The sequence below is a fragment of the Centrocercus urophasianus genome, unplaced genomic scaffold, assembly GCF_019232065.1.
Source record: "Centrocercus urophasianus isolate 14NV4802_14NV808 unplaced genomic scaffold, USGS_Curo_1.0 seq_34, whole genome shotgun sequence".
Lineage (NCBI taxonomy): Eukaryota > Metazoa > Chordata > Aves > Galliformes > Phasianidae > Centrocercus > Centrocercus urophasianus.
Window position 1 is genome coordinate 8,031,764 of NW_024884911.1, and position 20,491 is coordinate 8,052,254.

Sequence of the window (20,491 nt, forward strand, 5' to 3'; positions counted from 1 at the left end):
TGATCAAAAGATGTTCAGCTGTGGATTCTGCTGTGATTTACATCCAGCAAAGATGATGGTCATGTTTCAAAGAAGTGAAAAGTCAAGTGGATAAGTTATTTATAGAAACAAGATTTAAATTACCTCTTATATTATTCCCTCAAAAAAAAAAAAAAAAAAGAAAATAAGAGAGAAAGAGAGAAGGAGAGAAATGACATTTATGCCAGTAAGTCCCTTTACAACAAAGGGTTTCTGACAAAAGTGCCACAAAAGCAGTTTATATATTAGCTGAAGGCATAAATGACAGTTCCATGCCTTTTCTAAACGACTAAACAACATAACAGAATAACAGCAAAAAGAAATTTCAAATGGACAAGGAATAACATCTGTTACTCGAAGGGGGAAAGTAGTTTAAATACTGAGCTAAGTGAATCCTCCAGACATCTCCCTTCGGGGAAGAGAAATCTGACCCCAAGAAATAAATAAAAGTCAACCAAAAAGTGAACAAAAGAGGTGTTTGAAAAAAACAGAACACCATTCATCGCAGCTAACGACTTGTTCATTATGAGTGATGATGGATAAAGACTTCTCACGCTGAGATGAAATCAAGATTTATATGCATTGTTTCCTCTCCCAACTTGTGGGAAGATCATCATCATTTAATTCTATCTCTGCGGCCAGTGATGGGCATCCAGAGAGCCGGTTATCAAACGGCGCAGTCAGCTGGCAAGAGCGGGACGTGCAGTTGGCACATCTGGACGGAGCCGCCGCAGCCGCGGTGAACAATGGCTCCTGGCCGGCAGCCAGAGCTCACAGCCGCACAGCTCAGCCCCGCCAGCAGCAGCAGCACAGCGCTGCTCTGCCTTCTTTTTACGAGAATCAGATTTTCATTGCTTCATTCAATTGCTCTCCTCTGCCATTTTTTACAGCTCTTATCGTTCCCTTGGAATATGGCCTTGAGACAGCTCATCCGTGTCCTTCACTGTGTTATCTCTTCTAACTTTTATTAAAACTTCAGCTTTCATCTGAAGATAGCTAATTAAATCCGTGACAGATTATATGCTCCTTCAAAAACTGCACCAAACTACCACTTCCAAACAGAACAGGGTTGATTTTCTTCTCACGCAGCTAAAACTAAGGGTGCACAAGGAGGCTTCACTCATTTACAAAGACAAGATCTGTATCTTTACCTGGTACACAGATAGGTTTATATTAAAGTTCCTTTGTTGCATGACAAAGCTCAGTGCAATTTCTCACAGCAATTATTCCTTGTTGCTGGATAGATTTCTCAGCCTTCTACTTCTGAAATATATGTTTATATATGGGAAAAGCACTGCTGTAAAACATAAACTGTCAATTTTCCTATTTTAAATGTCGATATGTCCTAACCATGATAGCACTATTTTGACAACACTGCAGAAAGTCACTTTTTCTCTAAATGCAACAACTACTTATTTAAACACTCTAACCTCCTATCAGGTATCAGTTCCTCACATAAATTAGAAGTGTAGCAATTCTACCAAGGACTGGCCTTACCGTAATGCCTCCCATCATCTCAAGCTACCACTGGCTGGACTTGAACACAAACGGCTTTGTTACCATAAAGAAATACTTGCAGTAATGGATACACTGCCTTGCAGCAAACATTAGGCACTTCCTCCGCTGTCTGCCTCTGGCAGCATCCAGAAGACAGACCTGTGCACAGAACAGCTTCAGAGTGGTGCTGCAAATCACAATGTCCACTGAAAAAATGGTGCATTTTTCACAACAGCTAAAAAGTGATATGAAATAACCTCAGGAAAAAGCATACTTTCCTCTAAAAAATGCAACAAATGACCCACCTGAGCCTCTCTGCGATCCTTTCCTTCTCTTTAAGGCCTTTTGCAAGATATCTTTCATGGTGACCTTCATACTGTCCACCTGAATAAGTGAGAATCCATGAGCAGCATTTCTGCAAGACAGAGGCACATACATTTTTACAAAAGAATCATCATCAAGCAGCTCAGTGCAATTTTTGTTTCTTTCAAGGAAAGTACTTCTTAGGAAAAGCAGAGAAGAAAGTCGTGTTCTAAAAGAGAAGTTAAAAGGAGAAACCCAGAAAACTTCCTTTGAAAGGCAGAGACAGAAAAGGAGAAAATGGATTAAGATTCAAGGCGTGCAAGGATTTTCCTAATTTATCTTTATTTTTGATCAATTTGTGTTCATCATTAAAAAAGAAAAATGAGCAAATGCACACACGGAGCTCCTCCAGTACTCGTTATTATCTCCTAGCTGTTTTGCAGTGCATACCAGAGAAACAGTTTGCAATGTCATCTTCATATGCGCCCCAATGGCAGATGTAGCAAATCATTAAGGAGAAGTGGAAGAACAGCACTCAGAGAAGGAACAGCAGCTTCTCAGCAATGTTAGTGTATCGCATTGTTTTACATGCAACTGTTTGACACGTTTATGTAGCCATTGTGGCACAAAACCTGGGGGAAAGGTCTCTGCCAGCAGGGCGCTCACCCCTGCTCCACACCCGGAGAGGTGCAAAGCAGCACGCGGGTGGCTATGGAAGATACCAACTGGCAGATATTGAAAGTGGCATCACTGGGGAAGCAGAGAAGATGACAATATAATAGAAGAGCTACTGGATTAATATATCAGCGGGTTTTGCCCCTTAGACCTTGCAGTCAATCTCTGCTCATGTCAGTAGATGTCACTGCAGACAGTTAGCACGGAAATTTGAGAGCTGCTAGACACCCACAGGGAAAGATCTGCGCTGCACAGAAAAAATTGTTTTGCAAAGCTATTTAGACAGGAGGAGGAACATTTTATCTGGCAACTGAGAATTCTAATCAGGGAGCGGAGCTCTCTGTGTGCATCACAGCTGGAGTATTTTAAAAGCAACTGGCAGTGAAAAGCAATCCAAGCAATACAATCGCATCATTAAAAACAAGAGCACACTAAATGTCACTTTCAGACACAAACGTGGGGAACACGAGTTTCAGCTCCAATTGCTCCAGACGCAGCCCCCAGTTCATGCTGAGACACGGCCAGGGTGGGCAGCGACAGCCCCCAGCCCGCACCCATTCCAGCCCCCCGTCAGCTGTCTGTGCACGCGCTGCTCCTCTGCCCTTACAGGCGCCAGAACTGCGAGCACAGCGTCCCCCTGCACCCAGCCCCAGCACAGCACAACAGGGCGGCTATGGGCCAGCCTCTGCATGGGAGGCCTCATCCCGCAGCAAAAGCCCGACTCCTCGCTGTGCCTTTGCCACCACTGCAATACGGAGCCCTGGTCAGCGTTGGGCCTGCTGGGAGCTCCCCATCTCACCGGAATTTCACTCCCAATTCTCTTTGTTCCCAGAAAAATGAAACTGCCTAAAAGCTCCAAGTGGGCGTTCTCTGGACCATTTATAACTCTTACACATCTTCAAACCAAGCATACCCAATCTTTTCACACACCTCCTTCCTTCCCCACTACTTCAGCCACATGTTTTTTAGCACAGTGACGAGCACACCGTTCTGCATGAGAGTACCATCCATTCCCACAGCTGTGACAGTTCAGCCCTCGAGCCCCAAGGTTCAGCGGCTCTGGCTGATGCCATACAGTAAGCAGAGACCTTCCCAACTTCTCTTTGTTGATAAGCAAATCTGTCCTCAGCCTGGTACTGTGAACCGTCAGGTGCCTGTGAGCTGGGCCGCTCCGAATGCCTCCTGACCGCCGGCACTTGGTGCCCCAGCCCACAGCCTCACCGCGCCAACGGCTGGGCTGAGTTCAGTGGGTTGTTTAACATGGAAATCTTCCATAGAACCACACTGTCCTTACAATAAGGAAACTACTCTTTCCCTTTTATTTAGATGAGACAATGTGTATCTCCGAGCCCTGGAAGCACCCAAAGGCACACAGAGAGAAAGGCACTCATAGGATGCCTTGCAGCACCACAAGGTTTCCAGAGCACTGCAACCAAAATGCAGGAAAACAAACCAAAATACCACAGAAAAAAAAGAACAAAGGCAAAAGATGCCTTCCAGAAGAAGCAAGTCCTATTTTTTTCTTTTTTTCCTTCAGTAGGAAATGCTTTTGCACTGAGGTTTCTCACTAGCAGCTGGGTGAGCTCTCATGCCACAGATCCACCTGGTTCCGGCGCGCTGAAGCACCGCTGGATCACTTCAGGCTGTACACCGAGACAGATCTGGAACCTCCCAGAAATGGAGAACTGTCTTTCAGCTCCTGACATTTGATCTGTTAAAGACCACAGGCACATTTCAGTGCATCCCGACTCGGTCGATTCTTTTTATTGAGCAGCTGGCCTGAGAACTGTCAGCCTGATTTTCCTGACACTCTATTACTAAATCATGCCTGAGCCCCAGCCATTCTTTGCCTCAGAAGCTGGATCTCATCCCAGAATGATCTTTAAAAGTTTATTTTACCGATCAAAGCAAAATAAGAAAAACCTCCGTGTTTTACTATATTTAGTGTGCTATCCAGTAAGTGAGACTTTGGCAAGAGCAATGAAATGTAAAGCGCACTCCACATTCGTAAACTTTTGGATATTTGCTCTGGAGCACTGCCAGCGGTGTTAGAATTGCCAGGCAGAATTCAGACCACCGTTCCTCCCTTCTTTCACTCCTGTTCAGCAAGCAGGCCGCACTCCTTCCTCTAACGGCACAGCCTGGGGCTGACGGCTGCTCAGCACCTCTGGGTCAGAATGCTGCAGCCCCACAGCCCCTCTGCTCTGGAACATCAGCAGCCCACGGCAACGTGCCTGTCTGGAGCAAACATGTCCTTGTGCACCATGCCAGCCTTGTCCTGTTCTGCAACAACAGTGTGCACAGACTGTCCTCACCCAACCTAACTCCAGCATTTTCTTAATTAACATTATAAATTATATATGTTGTATCTTATTCTGCTCAACACCACTCGCTTGGAAGCAGAGCAGAAAAGCAGATGCCATTCTACCAATTAAAATTGCTCCGTACAAATTAGAAACCAAAGAGACTCCTTAGCTTGCATTTTCTGTCATTTTGCACAAACATACCTGGGTGACAAGGTTAAATCAAGCAAAGGAAATCCCTGGCACTTATCATCCACAGGCATTACTGATAAATTGTGCAGTGGGGGAATAAAGGATTACCTTCTGTATTTTTTCATTACACTTTTCTTTTGTTACAGAATACATAAATCCATTGTGGCACAATGTAATATGTATCATCGTGCTACACCTGTGGACGTTTCATAACGGCTGCCATGTCTGTGCAGTCAGGAATGATAAGTGAACCACCCGTGAATGTTAATGATAGTGATCATTCTGCGGTAACTTGGCTTTCCATCTTCTTTTACAGCCTGAGAGCTGGAGCCAGGGTGGCAAGGTTCAGGAGAGGAAAAAGAAAACAACAGGAGAGGCGATGGCTGCAGCAGGCGCTGCTGGGGGAGGCGGCAGCTCGGCACCAGCAGCAGCCTCTCCGTGGGTCTGGATGGTGCAAAAAAAGAAAGAAACACCTTTTTGAAGATGAAAGGCTTCTGGTCTGAATGAGAAGCAAACTTCTCCAAAAGCTGTCTTTCCAATTCGTTTTTTTTTTTTTCCTTTAAAATTCTGAATCAGAATTTAGAGCACTTGAAGCTTGCATGTTTGGCATGGCGGAAAGTGTCCAGGAATAATGATCTCAACTTGAGCAACATAGAGTCCAAGTCAAGTCTAAAACTACCAGCTGATGTAATGTGCTTAACTTAAGCTGGGAAATTTTGAAGATGAAGTACATAATGATGAACCAGAACGACCATGCCAGCCACAGGTTTAACTATGAGCCTGAACGACTTTGCTGTTGTGGATCTAAGGATAGCCTTGCATAACCACATGCTTCTGAGTTTAAGTGGCCGCATTCTGACACTACTATGGGCTAACATAAGACTCGTCAGCTTCCTCCAGTGCCTTCCTTGGGGAAAGCCAACCCTTCCCATTTGCTCTCCTGGAGCCTCACCCTCTTCACACCTATGTTAACTTTCTTTAATTAGCATCTTATGGATATTCTAAAATACATTTTGCTAACTATCTATACCACCCATGTGAAAGCCTGGTATTTTTAAAATGTTTCAAACCCTAATCTATCAGGTATAACAGTGGTACTGCTTTGAAAAAAATATATAAAATAGTCAAAGCAATTTAAACATACCATTAAAACAGAAAAAGGCACTGCGGAGCAGAGGAACCGCATGCCAAATTCCATCTATGTGCCAACTGGCAGCTGAGTTACAACTCCTAGAAACACCATTAGATATTGTATGTCAAGTCGTGATAATAAAATTTCCAAGGAAAAAGCCCTAAATGGTAGTACAGATTTATTTTAAGCTACCTTCGTTCAAAGTCTTTCAGGTATTACTTCATCATCTCAAGGAGTCTGCATTTACATGAATGTGGTGCTTTGTTTGACTCCTTCTGACAAATCATATTCGACATCAAAGAGGATTGTTTGAGAATGCCATGTTTGACATTGGACAAAGTACTCCTTCCCACAACAGACATTTTCCAAAAGCATAACTCGCTAGACTAATGGGCAGTTAGGAGCCAGAATGACTGCCCTCCGTCTTCTCCTTGTGTAACTTTGCCAGAGTCCTTGGAACTTGCCAAATTCGGTCATGCCTGCTTAGCTTGCTCGACTGATTGTGCCAGAAAAGAAAATAAGACACAGATGTATTTGAGCTCTTTGAGATGCCAGTAAGAGAGACAGCTAATGGCTTCATTTCGACCCTCCCCTACCAGCTGGGCACAGGTGGGGGGATAATGAGGTCCCTCTCCCTAATCAAACTCAATTATTTACTACTCTATACAACCACAAAGACATTCACATTCAGCTCAGAATATAAAATGCACTGGGGCTACTTTCAACCACTGATACTGGGTATTTATAACTAACTCAAGTGACTACGAGTTTGCCTTGGCAGGAGTCTAAGTGTATAAAGTTCTGCAAACTGTTTCTGCTCAAATATGTCCTGCTGAAACGAAGTTCCTGGTGAGGTTCCATAACTGTCAGCTCAGTGACTGCACAACATCTGAGAATATATCCAACATGCAGGATGGGTGAGATCTGAAATAAAACACCGTGCTTCATTAGGAAGCTTCTCAGAGGCATCAAGTTTTTGCAGCAGCAATTCAATATTAATAAACATTACAAGTCATATGCCTGACACAGCAGCAGCTGAAACACTTTAGAATAGGGAAGGAAAAAAAAGATGCAAAATACGAAAACATAACTACACACACTGGTTTGATGAAAGAGAAGGAAAGCAGGAAGATGTAGAATTTAAATCCCTGTAACAATGAGATGGTCTGTACATTTAAACACGCAATAGTAACAATATTTTGATCAAGTGATGATCAAGTAGTTCTCTATTCTAGGAGACACACTAAAAATTCTAACGTTATTCTGACTGTTAACTACGTACATGAGTACAAGCAATTCTGAGTTAACACGTGGGCACCAAAAATCTCTTAGAAAAGTACCTCTACTTATGATGCAGGTAAGCTATTTCTAATCTGTAGGACATTCCAAGCCAGAGCACTGGGGACTCATGAGAGCATACATCATGTCAAAGATTTCTTTTGCAAGCTCTGTAGATGGACCTTAGCCCTGCCACCAGCACCACTCAGAGAACTGGATCCTTATGCAAACTGACTGCCCTGCCCCTCTATCAGCAAGGAAAGGATGTGAAATAAAAACAGTCTGAGGAAAGAAAAGGGTTATTTTCTAACTCTCAGGCAAATAGTCCACTAAACAAGGCATATTCATATTAAATTTTCTTTTTCTTTGCTTCAGCGTTCGCACATTTCACAGGTTGGAGTTACACCACATTTCAAAGCACTATAGATGTAACTCATGAGAGTTTTAAAAGCCCCGCAAGATTTGATTTTTCTGAGAATACCAAACCCTGGAGCTCTGCTATAGGCAGAAATAACGCTGCCCTCTCCTGATGAGCTCCTTAGGACACTCTGAGCCTCTGAGAATTTCCCACTGCTCTGCCACAACCAGTACCGTTCAGCCTAGGGCTGCTTCTGTTGTGCAGCTGCTGCAGGTCAGTCCCACGCATTTTTCTGGAACTACCCAATAAGCACCTCTTAATCTGCTGTGCTGTTTTTGTAACAGCTGCACAATACTGGAGGTTAAGAGGCAGCAGACACATTTGTGCATAAAGGAAAAGGGAGAAGCACATTTGTGCAGTTTTGCGCCTGCTTACAAAAGACCTGTAAATATTAAAAAGGGAACTGAAAAACCTCTTGTTAAAATCAGCAAACAACTCTTTGTATTTCACTACAGTACTTCGCAAAACAGCAAATAAAAATATTACTTAAAGGATGACTTGTCAGAAAAAAATCAATAGCAATCAAATTCACGGCAGTAGCATTGACTCTGGAGAAAGGCATGCAGAAAGAGAGATTCCCTCTTTCCAATAAAACATCCAGCATTCCTCAGTCAGGTGGAAGAAATTAAACCCTGCAGTTCCACAGACAGAGGAGCCATTGCCCGCACAAACTGAAGGAGGACCTGCAATGTGAGTGTCAAGACTGCTCCAGCTCCTCCTTGCATCAGCCTCCACACTGCTGCATCCAGTTCAGCTGGGCTAAATACGTTCACCTTGAATGAACTATTTGTAAATACTGTGGACAGAACATTTTCTTCTCCAGTGACACAGAGCAGTGGAAGCGCACTAGCACTTAGTGGAAGTGAATGAGCATTAGGGAGATACGTCTGCAATTTCTGCAGATTTCTTTTCATTTGAATGTCTCTAAGAAACATTTTCATTTCAAGAGATACCAGCATTACAAACTTTTCCACTGAAGACGTGGCCGATGTTATCAGCGATCTGGTGAAATAACTACGGCCACCTGAGCTTAAGAACAGAGTGCAATGGTTGCCCGTTTCCCACACTGACCACACACAGAGCGGCTCACCCAGCCCCGCGCTCTCAGCCCACCACCACAGGCTCACCCTCGGTGCTGCCTGCCCCGCTTTCCCGCCCGCCCTCTGCAGCACGCCTCCAGAGGGCCGCAGAGACACGGCAGCTGAGTCCTGCTACGTTCAGACGAAGGAAAATAGGGAAGAGAAAGGACGTGGAGGCGGCGGCAGGGTTCGCGCCCATACTCACATTCGGACAAAGAGCGACTGTTTTGCTGCCAGGCCAGGAGAGGAGTACTTTTCAACCAACGCCAGAGTGCTGAAGCCAAACTTGTGAATGGGCTCGTTGGAATCCAAGGGGGGGAAATCTGTGTCAACCTCACCATCATCCTCAGCGATATGGAGGCAGTAGGCACTGACGTTCTCGCTGAAACAAAGCATAAAATGGGTCCGTTTGGGAGGGAAGCTACACAACCAGTTCAGTTCAGCAGATCAATGTCAGTCGATCTAGTGAGCACACACGCTTCACACAGAAGGAATATCCTTAAAAGCCACTGACAGCACATAGGTACATATGCCCCAAGGTATTTTGGTACTGCAGAGTAAGGCAGCAAGTCTCACTTCATCAGTGATAGAACTGCAAGCAGGAGCAACAGGGACTGAACTCCACTAAGGTCAGGAAGTGTTTCATGACTTCACAAAGCTGGAGCTTCCCCACTTGTGAAAACATACTTATTTATATGGCTGTTAAACATTAGAATTAAAGACAAGCAGTGTCCCCCTATCTCACTCATATCAAGCAACCGCAAAAAGAATTATTGAACATGCCCTGGAAAAGTAGGGGGCACTCTCCAGATGGCGAGCAGTGCAGTAACAAAAGCTAGGAAACAAACTGCAGGAAAAAGTAGAACCCTGTTCAACACAGTAACAGCAATAGTAGAAAAGCTGCCATTTCCAGATATCTACAGCTCCCAGTCACTAAGGGCAGTTACAAATCAGTACAAACCAACAAGCAAGAGCCCAGTAACACTGCCAGTTTTAAACTGAAGCATGATGAGGAAAAAATAAAGGAAAATATAAGCCTCTTTCCTTTCCACACACTGAATTCTACAGGAAAATAACAAAGTACGTACACAAAATATAGATTTATTACTAGGAACATCTGATTAACACCATCTCAAAAGTTAGTATTTAAATGTGAGTTGAAGGTAAGTATTCTCTTACAAATCTGCCAGCATTCAGGCATTTTGCATAGCATTAAAGTAGTGAATGTTCACGTGGCAATATGTTTCTAAACTCCACAGTTTAAATCTGGAGTTTTAATTGCATGATTGATGCTTACATTAATTAATTGCAAAGTGTATGCTAATTGTTTAATTGGTCGCTTGATCTATATAGATCATTTTTTGAATTAAATGAGTTGATTTACAAAGTTTATTGATTGGATGTGACAATGAATTATTTCGCTGACTACCTGATTTGCAATTTTCTCAATTAATTCACAAACCTTTGGTTGCAACTGTGCTTTATTGAGAGTGCTCAGTCCAGGTGATCTATCAGCACTTTGTCACGACTAAGATATTCATTACATAAAACAGGTACCAATGATGCGTTACGATAATGTGTGCTGTACTTCTGCTTACAGAAAGGTAACCCAGCAACGTTTGTCACTTTGAATTTTGGAAGTCGTGCAATTCTATTAAAAAAACTTTCGTGAGTCTCTGGACTGCTCTGAAGAACGAACGCTGCTGCAGAACTAATCTTTAACTTCAAGAGCACTTAAATGACTCCTTGTAAACTGATGAAAGTTGGCACTGGTGACAGAATTCATACAGAGGTAGGACTGCAACAAACAGAGGAAGCATACCCAGGTGGGAGATGCCATGCTTCTCACTGCTCTAAGTCTTTTCAGGAACAAGAGGAAGCGGAAGAGGTTGTGAGTAACAGATGCAGCTGATCCTGCCTATGCTGTGAGAAGCACCTGGTGTGATTTTCAGGTCCTTCTCTGGTTCTACTTGGATTTCTACAAACCCCACATGCTTGTTCCATCCAGTCCAACACACCTTTGAAGCTATGAGACCCAGCCTGAACAGCCCCCTGCTGCCTGCCTTCCCACAGCTGTGAGCTGGGCCTTACACTGCTGATTTCCTAACCTGTTTGCTTGACAGAATTCTTTTCTGTGCATCCTGGTGTGCACTTAAAGCTCTGTATAAATCAAGCTAACATTTTCATTTGGTACTTGACCCATTTGCATAATTCTCATTAAATCCAAAACATACAGCCATGCAGGCAGCAAACGATGCTCACTGTGGCCTCAAAGTGATCCAAGTGCCAAAAAAGGTGGTGGTGAAACCAACTTATCTTCCACCAATTATACTGAAAATATATAATGTCTGTTACATCTCATAAATTTAGGGGGTCACAGATGCCTTCAAATATGGAGTGCATTCCTGAAAATTAACACAGATTGAATCACAACTTTGAGGTCTACTTATTCTGATGAGAATTCATCTAAAGTCAAATCAATCCTTGCTAAAAGACAGGGCAGTCAAAAATGCTCAACAAACAAACCAAAGATGGAAAAAATGATGAAGACAAGAAATAATTAACAGCTACATAAGAAAAGCTTCTTGGAAACTTGAGTCTCTACCCGTCTCTGAACATTTGTATCCAGATTCTCAATTACTGCTGCTGGACTGTCTTGAGGAACTCCTGACTGTTATTTTATTTTATTCTTTCCATCCTGAGATTCGATTACATCAGACAGCCTTCTCGATGATGACCACTCTCTGACACATCATAACACCTTATCCTTCAAGGCAGACAGTGAAATCCATTTCCTCCCATTGCTGACTTTTGCTGGGGGCAATTACGTTTCATGTAATACCACTCACTGGCATTGTTCCACTTCAAGTATGCTGTGCTCCTGAAAAACACGTGTGTGTCCAACGATTGATATTAGCAGCATCTTAGTAATTAAAAAATAAACTAATCATACACACGGGACACTACTGAATTTATGATATAATGAACAGAAATTATTAACAGCAAATGAAATAGCACCATCTGCAAATAATTGTATATTTCTTCTCCATTAAAAAAAAAAAAGAGAGACCAAACCGAAGAGCTTAACCTCCAAAACACCCCGTATGTCCACTCAGAATTGCTAAGAGAAGTCCTACATCCAAGGCAACAATACCAGTGAAAGTGTTTTCAAGAGAGGTTGCTTTCCTATCCTGTCCTTGCTTTCCAGTCCCTGCTTCACGCACTCCTTATCCAGCGAACACGACGAGCTAACAGAGCCTGCTCAACAATCTTAGTTCTCCAGCACAACAAATCCAAACTGAAAAATTAGGGGCAGAGTTTACTGCAACAAAAAGGCGGTAAGCAACGATTATCAAAGATTCTTTATGAATCTAGAGGAGTCTTCAGTGAGAGGAAACAGAGGCAGAATGTGGGTACCTTCTCTCAAAACAAACAAAAGGAGGGATTTACAGAGGAGTTCTACGTTCCATTTCTCACTCTTGTGATCTCAGCCACTAAGAACAGTATTAAAAAATAGATGGGACATAGAACGTGCCTCCATGATGCTAGAAGAGATAGGTTTTATATTACTTTTATATGGAACATTTTGAAATTATGATTCATTTATGGCACTGTGGTTTCATACGCTTATCACTATACAGTACCCGGTGGTTTAACTGAAAGAGAAATGGATATAGATGTATGTGTATTTCTCAAAGGGAAATACAAATGTGTAGGTGGTTTCTCTAAGATTTATCTACAAGAATATTGACATGAAAATTTATTTTGTTACGCAAAAATGCTGCAGAGGAGAAAATTAGAGATCAAGAGGTAGTAAAGAAAGAACATTACTTCAGTTTTGGTTCCCGTCCCTCACTTGTATATTGCCAGCATATTAGTCCAATCAGGTCATGCACCTTGGCATTTGCTATCGTCACAACTGTCATGGGCTGCAGTTTGTCTTGGTTTGCATGCAGTGGGAGGTAGACATCAATTTTTTTGGTTGCCGTGGTACCAACATGGCCCTGTTGAGAAAATACATTTCATTAGAATGTATAAAGAAAAAGTATGACACAGCTAGTGCAAAACCTGCTACGGATAGAGTTCTCCTCACTGATAAGATCAAAATACCCCACCATGACTTAAAATCGAAAGAAGTTCCAATGCTTAGGTTCTAATTCATTTACTGCTGTGTAATGGATCTGAGGAGCGACATCAAGGATTCGGCAAAGATTTCTATAGGATTTGCTGATTTCTATAAGAAGTCTGAACTTCACTGCAGGATTCCACATTCCTACAGGAAATAAGAGAAAAAAGAAAACCACAGAAACTAACAGGCCTGTCTGCAGATACAAATGAATGAGATGTGAACCCACAGCTCCGAGGCACAAGCAGCCAAGAGCAGCAGCTGGGAGCACTGCAGGCATGGTGCCCACAGGTGGGACAGCAGCACAAGACCTGCTGCAAAGCACCACGAGCACGTGGCTAAGAACCAAACGATGCTTGGCCTCACTTTGCTCAGAGAACCGATCACACCTACAGTTGAAATCTTTTAAACAGACAAAAGATTGCACGTTCTGACACCCCTCTGGAAAAGCACCCCTGGTGTAACCATACGTCTCTATCTACACACACATAGAGGCCTTCGGAGAGGAAAATATCATCAGAATTACACACTAGGAGTATTAACTAACAGAATAAAAGGATCCAATACAGTAAATCTACGATGAGAGCGTAAAACAGGGCGTTAAATGCCACGTGCTAATTTCAATATATTGTTAAAAACCATTTGATCCCTCAGCGTGATTGTAAATTAGAGAAATAATAGGAATTTAAAGATTAGAGTTATTCATACTAGCACAGCTAAAAGTATTAATTAAATCCATTCAAACATAATTGTTGTTTTATTTTAATAAAGCATTTTTGTAGTGCGGCAATCTCCCCCTCCCAGATGGTTCAGGTACAGAAGAAATTGGGTTTACTCATTTAAAAGAAAACTTTAGCTTTGCCCATCTGCTGTGGAAGACACCGAGCCACTACGTCACACCGTAGGTTTGGGTCAGCCCTGACAAGGACAAGTGTGGGGAGGCCGGCAGATGCCCACGCGTGTGTACGTGTGGGGGGGCTCTTCTCAATTTATATACAAACGGCATTTTCTTAAATTGATCAAATTAACCCCAGGTTGGGCAGAGCGGGCACTGCTGTCACAGCACACATCCAACCCAAACACTTCCCCGCTGGGCACCCTGGCTCCTCCTTTGCCCTACACTGCGCTGCCTTTGTTTCTTTTTCTTTTTTTTATTTTTTAAAAATGAGCTTTTTTCAGTTCTTCCCCATCTCAAAGCTCCCCACTCTCCCCAGCTTTTAAGCACCCGCTGCTCCCCACTCCCCCCACCGCCAGCAGCCTGGCTCTCGCTCACACCCAGCTGGCCGCCAAGGACTCACCGTGGGCAATTCATAGCAACTGGGATTCCAATCGCTCTGAGCACGGGGAGCAACACCAACACTGAATATTTCTATAAATTAAAAGTGCAATTGCCACAAGATTACAGAGGCTGAAGCCTGAGATTTAGAGGCTGATTAGACTTTCTATTAATAATGAGAACATTCGGTGTCACATTAGGTAAGAAAAATTAGCAAGGCCTATAAACACGTGGGTCATGTCTTGGACTGATCAATCAGTAAGTCAAAGGGCTGGAAGGAAATCTCTATTACGGACGGATGTGTTTTATTACAAATTGATTATATTTGTTCTGAAATAGCCTTAGAAGTCCAAAGCACCAGGTAACTATTCAAAGGACCGAACAAATCCATACTTAGCCTGATCCTGAAAAAAATCAATAGTGCAGAAAGTCCCACAGAGCTCAATTACCACCTGTGCCACGCTGCTCAGGTCCGGCTTGGCAGGCGGTGGGACTGAACGGAGGGCAGCGGGCGGCTGGACTCGGTGTTGAAGAATCAAAGATCCGGTCACAATGGATTTAACTTCTAACAGCGCGTGGGGTTTATACTGTGCTTATGGCCACTTCTGGAGGAGGGACCATTCACAACCTGATGAAAGACACTCCTAGATGCATAATTACGTTTTTATCCCAACTAAAAATGGCATTCCAATGTAAATGGCTGAGGAGACCCAGAAGATGAAGTGCGATTACCTATATTCAAAAAGGCAGCAGCAAACTTTATTAATAGATCCTGTATAAAATTCAATGGAAAATCTATTCAGGGCCAAGGGCCTTACTATTTGGAGTTTCCTTAATAGCTTCCAATAAATCTGGGAAGCATAAAGGGGCCGTTAAATTAACATTTTCCTGATCTGTCACCTGTGGCACAGTTAATTCGTCAAGAAATTCTTTTAGCTTGTCACTGGACACTGTATATTCTGACAAATGAAGTCTGGAATAAAATTGACAAAATATCTTGTTAATTTTCTAGGAAATCAGAAATCTGATTCCATTAAGCTTTTATTGTTAGCAACATTATATTCCATCAATCCTTTAAAGAAGTGAAGAGTAACTGAATACACACAAAACATACATAAATCACAGAAAATTCTCTATTTTCATCAATAGATTCTCTAATGACTACCTAGCACTTCCACTCTGACCTTCTGGCCGTTCTAGCTTGCAGTATCCGTAACATCTTCAGCTCACCACTTCACGCAGGAGCAATGTTTTACTGGCAACCTCGTGGCACAGCAATTCCCGTGGACACACAGCCCTGAGAGAAACGTGTGTGGGTGCCACTTCCCATTCCTGCTAACGCAGTGTGCACACAAACATTTCCCTTCGCTCCCTGCCTGCAGAGCTCTCCATGCACCTCTTGTAACCCCAGGGCTCAGCACTGCCATCCTTGCTGCTGCTGGACATGAGCTGCACACAGTTATGCCCATTATTTGCAATTCCTGAAAAGTATCATTTTCGGCATTCACAGATTTTTTCTTCTTTTTATAACATTAATTAGCAGATCAACGCATATTTTTGCACTTTGACAATTAAACATGAAAGCAGCAGCAGCTACAGTAAGCTTAGGAGAATTATGGTCATTAATAAATAAACTTCTGAGAGAAGATAATGGTAGTGGTATTTCTTGGGCTAATTAGAAGAAGCTAAGTGGCATCACAGCACATATGCAAGTTGCTGTTTCCAGACACGAGAGTGAAGAATATGATAGGTAACTCAAATAATGAATTTTAATAGGTTTTCTGCTTGTATTTGTAAGACGTAATGTTTAATTATATAAACAGTGGATACTGTTATAACAGGAAAACTGCAATGACCTTCGTTGGCTACCTACAGTTTTGGAAATCTCTGGCATTAAAAAACGTTCTGTAATCAATCACAGAATCACACAGATTCTGTAATCAAATATGCTTGAAATATAAACAGAACACTGAAAAAAAAGACACCATATCAATTCCTCAAACACAGGAAGTCTTTCTAAGATGTAAACTCCCGGTTACAGCCCCTGAGCAAACACAGACCTCTCTCCACACCTGGCGTCGCTGCAGCCCGCGGGGAGACGCCCCTCACGAGGAAACTCATCCCCAAGGCGCTTCCGAAGCGCCGCATGGCGGGCAGGTCATGGAAGCCAGAGAAAAGCCCGACTGCTGCGCCCTTCTCGCTGCTGGGCCGCTTTGCTGCACATCACAGCAGAAAATTAAAACAAAGTCCATAAACATTTCCTACAGAAGAGTGATTAATTTTCAGCAATAATAATTTACTGCATCTTCTCGTGCAATGGAGTTCTGTGACTAAATGTTATATCACTTTAAGATGAGATGTCCTAATGATATAATGCAGAGATTTTACTGAATCATTATTTAGTGGGAGTCATAAAAACCTCCAAAAATTAATCTTTCATGCACATCTAGCTTATCCAAAGTTAGCATTTAATTAGATGGCCTTGGCACAAATGAGCTTACTACTTTATTTGCTCAATCAGTATATGTCTCTTCAGTAATTATAATTAATTCCAGTCATTGACTCACCTCCCAGCAAACAGTGCTGAACATTACACAAAATGGAAACAAATGCTTATGCTTTTACAAACGTAAAATTTCTTTTTGCTTTTAAACCAAGAGGAACATTCGTGCTTCAGGCAACAGGATGGGAAGTTTGCTTTACAGCCCTACACACCCCTTGCTCAAATGCGTGTTTCAATAACAGAGGAAGAACACCAAGGGGAACAACGTTAATGTGAGTGAATATATTTCAAATACAACTAAAGGTTCTAAGAGATCAGAGCACAGATGCTTATGGCAATATAAAGGACTATATTTTTCAGAGATGACTAAGAAAATGTAGATTTTCAGTAACCTCTTAAAAAAACAGAACTATTTTAATTATTCCTTCATCCAAAATAAGTGGGAACAGAAAGTTCATCTAAAAAGCTGATTTATTATTATTTTTTAAAGCTTCAATGACCAGGTATCTCCAAAGCTTTCAGTCAGAATGTGGCCTAAACCCTTAAGCTGCAGTGAGGCTGGCACCACCAGCATATGGCAGCAAAACAGGATGATGGATGCGCTTAGAAGCCCCAGTATCCGAGAGCTGCACTACGTGGGAATGAAAGGGAGCTGCCACTAGTAGATTTTGGTGCAGTCAGTGAAGCAGCATCTAACACAGTACGATGGTTAATTATTTAAAACAGAGTCTGTTCATTTCATTCGCAGAGAACACATTCAGCTGCAGACTGCAACACTCCCAGCCTTAACACTGCGCCCGTATGAAAATACAGGGCACTTCTAGTCCTGTTACTCTGCAACGCAGCATACTGTGTGCTACTATGGGAAAATCAGAGTTCCATTTATTTCACCGGGTGGTTAACCATTATGGGTAATTTTCTTTACTATAGTAATCACACGATTACCTCTCTTTTTCTTAAGTCATTTATGGAGAACGCCACGACTGAGGCCAGCAGCACAGCACAGCCTGCACAGCCACAGCAGTGCCCGCAGACTGGGAGCAGCCCTTCCAGGTCAGCCCTCCCTGAGGTGCAGCTCTCTCTCCTCCAAGCCCGCACTGCAGCCTTCGCAGACAGCAATGTAAAATTCCATTAACGTGTTAAATACTTAATTTATCTTATTTGTGCTGCCTCTATTCATAAAAATTTAACCCGGTAATTTCCTGTTATACAAAGCATAACAAAGTATGAATATTTAACTACGAGGTAAATAACACTTTTTTATTCTAAATTGTTGACTTCACTTAGCATGTCTGCTTTGTAGAGCATCGCACTATTTTTCAATTAAAGGTCCAGATGTTTCAAAGGCTCCAGTAGGCAGCAGCAGTTATGAGAAATGCTTTATCTGCATTGCAACGATCACTACAACATCAGCTCCAGGCTGCGTTCACATACTCATGTTTTATTCCAGCCCCCCTCCTAACATACCGGTTAATTATACAACACACAGCTGAGAAACATAACCTCCAGAGCTGGACAGTTTCCTTCCATGCTTCTACCTGAACCATTTTTTATACCCACCTCAAAACTATGACTTACATATAAAATCATTTAATCAAATTTCCAAAATCACTGCCTGCTCCTTCTTGGCATTCACTCCCACAATTAATAAATCTACGCGAGTCTTGAGCAAGGAATAATACATATAATTCTTGTAACAGCATATTTCAATCATGTTAACAAGTATTCATTTACATGATTCACCTTAAATTAAAGTCGTTCTATTCAAATTGCTATGGATAAAATTTCTTGTTATTATGTGGTTGGTTTTTTTTTTTTTCCTGACAAATCCCATTTGAAATAGAAGGAAAAAATCTATAGTCCCCTTTACAGCCCAGGCTTCAATTACTTTCACTGAGGTATCATTTTCAGGACAAATGGATCCAGTCCATCTTTAATCCTGCCACACTCAAGCGGCATTTTGCCAGGAAGGAAAGCAGCTCCCATGCAGAGGTCAGCAGAACCCCTGCAGCACCACTGAAGTCAAACAGGGCGCGTGGAGCTGCCTTCCTCCCGAGCACTGAGCCAGCCAGGCCTTGGTAGCACCAACCAGGCAGCTCCAACCTTCTGCTGAAGAATGGAAACACGTTTTCAGATTTATCAAAATACAATTGCTACGGCTCCAGCAGAAATGCATTCATTACCAGGAACTCCTTGGTTTCTGTGCACTGAAGAAAAGGAATGGCCTACTTTAGGAGAATTATTTACATTTTACTTGGCGATACGCTTTACAGTTTAATACAGAGGAACAGAGATATTCTCTGTAATAACGAAATGCAGCAAAAACTTTTAATTAAAATCACACCATAAACATTATTTGTATGTTAAAGAATACGCCACGAGATGTTAATGAAGAGACGCTATTCAAAAGATAAATGTTTCTACAAATATTCAATGCTTAAACAGATCAGACTCTAATCCTATGCTTCTGTTGCACAAAGCAGACAGCTTAAGTTCCTTGAGGACATTTGCCAACCTTAGGTGGAACATTTTTAATACATCACCGTGTCACTTTTTAATGTGCCACAATCTATTAACCACATGGCAAACTAACAGGGATTTTTAAAATATGGCTTTTATAGCTTTGTGCTGGTGATTAATTAAATAAATAGCCAGCGTTTCACAAATCATCCCTCTAATTAGTCTAAAGCAGACACTTTGCATTCACCGGCATTATTGCCATCTGAAGCTCACAGAAGGGCAGTCGCGTTACGCCGAGCCCGGGCACTGCTGAGCGCGCCGTCGCCGCGTGGCCGGGCTGGCAGCACCGCAGCCCGAGGCAGAGGTACGACCGTCACAGGTGCTGCAGTCAGCTGGAACTTGACTCCAGCTGCTTGGAAAAGATGTTCTGTTTAATTATTCTCCCTCATCCTGAAGGAAGCGAGCGAGGTAACAAAGAAAACAGAGCTGTATCCGAAATTTGACCTGAAGTTGCAAAGTCGCACATCGCAGAAAAGGAACAAATATTTAGGGCAGATGCTAGAAAAAATGGCAAGCTAAAAGATAACAGTTTCTGTCAAAACATTTCAAAGTTGAGGCTGCAACTAATTACATCCAGCCCATTCCAAGAAATCAAGCCAGGCTTCGCATTAAAATGACTCAATTATTCTTAGAAAGAAAGAGAAAATCATCTGTAAAACAGCCGGAAATCTCCTTGCTTTTGCTGCGTCTAGTTAGAACATTTCTCCCCGCGCTCAAATTAAACTCTTCGTAGCTGATGTGCTCAAGCTTTACTACAGGCTCTTATCCAACCATTACTAACCAGGATTTCCTATTCTGGAAGGCTTTCCTATGCAAGTATGTAGAGCAGCATTTAATGACATTGCCACAATGGCTTTCTCCCCTCAATTTAAAATCCACTGCCGACACTGAAGATGACAAAGCAATGGGGCTACTCAGGAAGACGAGATCTCAGTTCCTCCATGAATTTCTCCTCAGCATCAGCACCGTGTGCACAGCAGACCTGATGGGTGCACGCAGCCCTGGGGCTGGCAGCAGAGCCCCAAGGCCGGACTGCAGGCACGGGGCTGTGGCACAGTGCACCCACCACGGGTCACCTCCTGCTTACTACAAGGGCAAGACGTCACAAGACTAAGCAGCACAGCCTCCAGAAAATGATCTATGATAAACAGTCCTAGGGCTGGACTGCACC

The 20,491-nt window shown here is 42.6% G+C and overlaps 1 protein-coding gene across 2 annotated transcripts in view; it reads right to left on the minus strand.

The window, feature by feature from the left end:
- MAPKAP1 (MAPK associated protein 1) overlaps nucleotides 1-20,491 on the minus strand; it is an 82,392-nt gene that overhangs the window by 35,528 nt on the left and 26,373 nt on the right. For both annotated transcript variants that reach the window (XM_042830557.1, XM_042830556.1), the window contains exons 5-7: nucleotides 12,727-12,899; nucleotides 9,101-9,277; nucleotides 1,821-1,930 (exon numbers count right to left, since the gene is read on the minus strand). In XM_042830557.1, coding sequence (XP_042686491.1) covers nucleotides 1,821-1,930; nucleotides 9,101-9,277; nucleotides 12,727-12,899 — 460 coding nt within the window. The remainder of the gene's footprint in view (nucleotides 1-1,820; nucleotides 1,931-9,100; nucleotides 9,278-12,726; nucleotides 12,900-20,491) is intronic.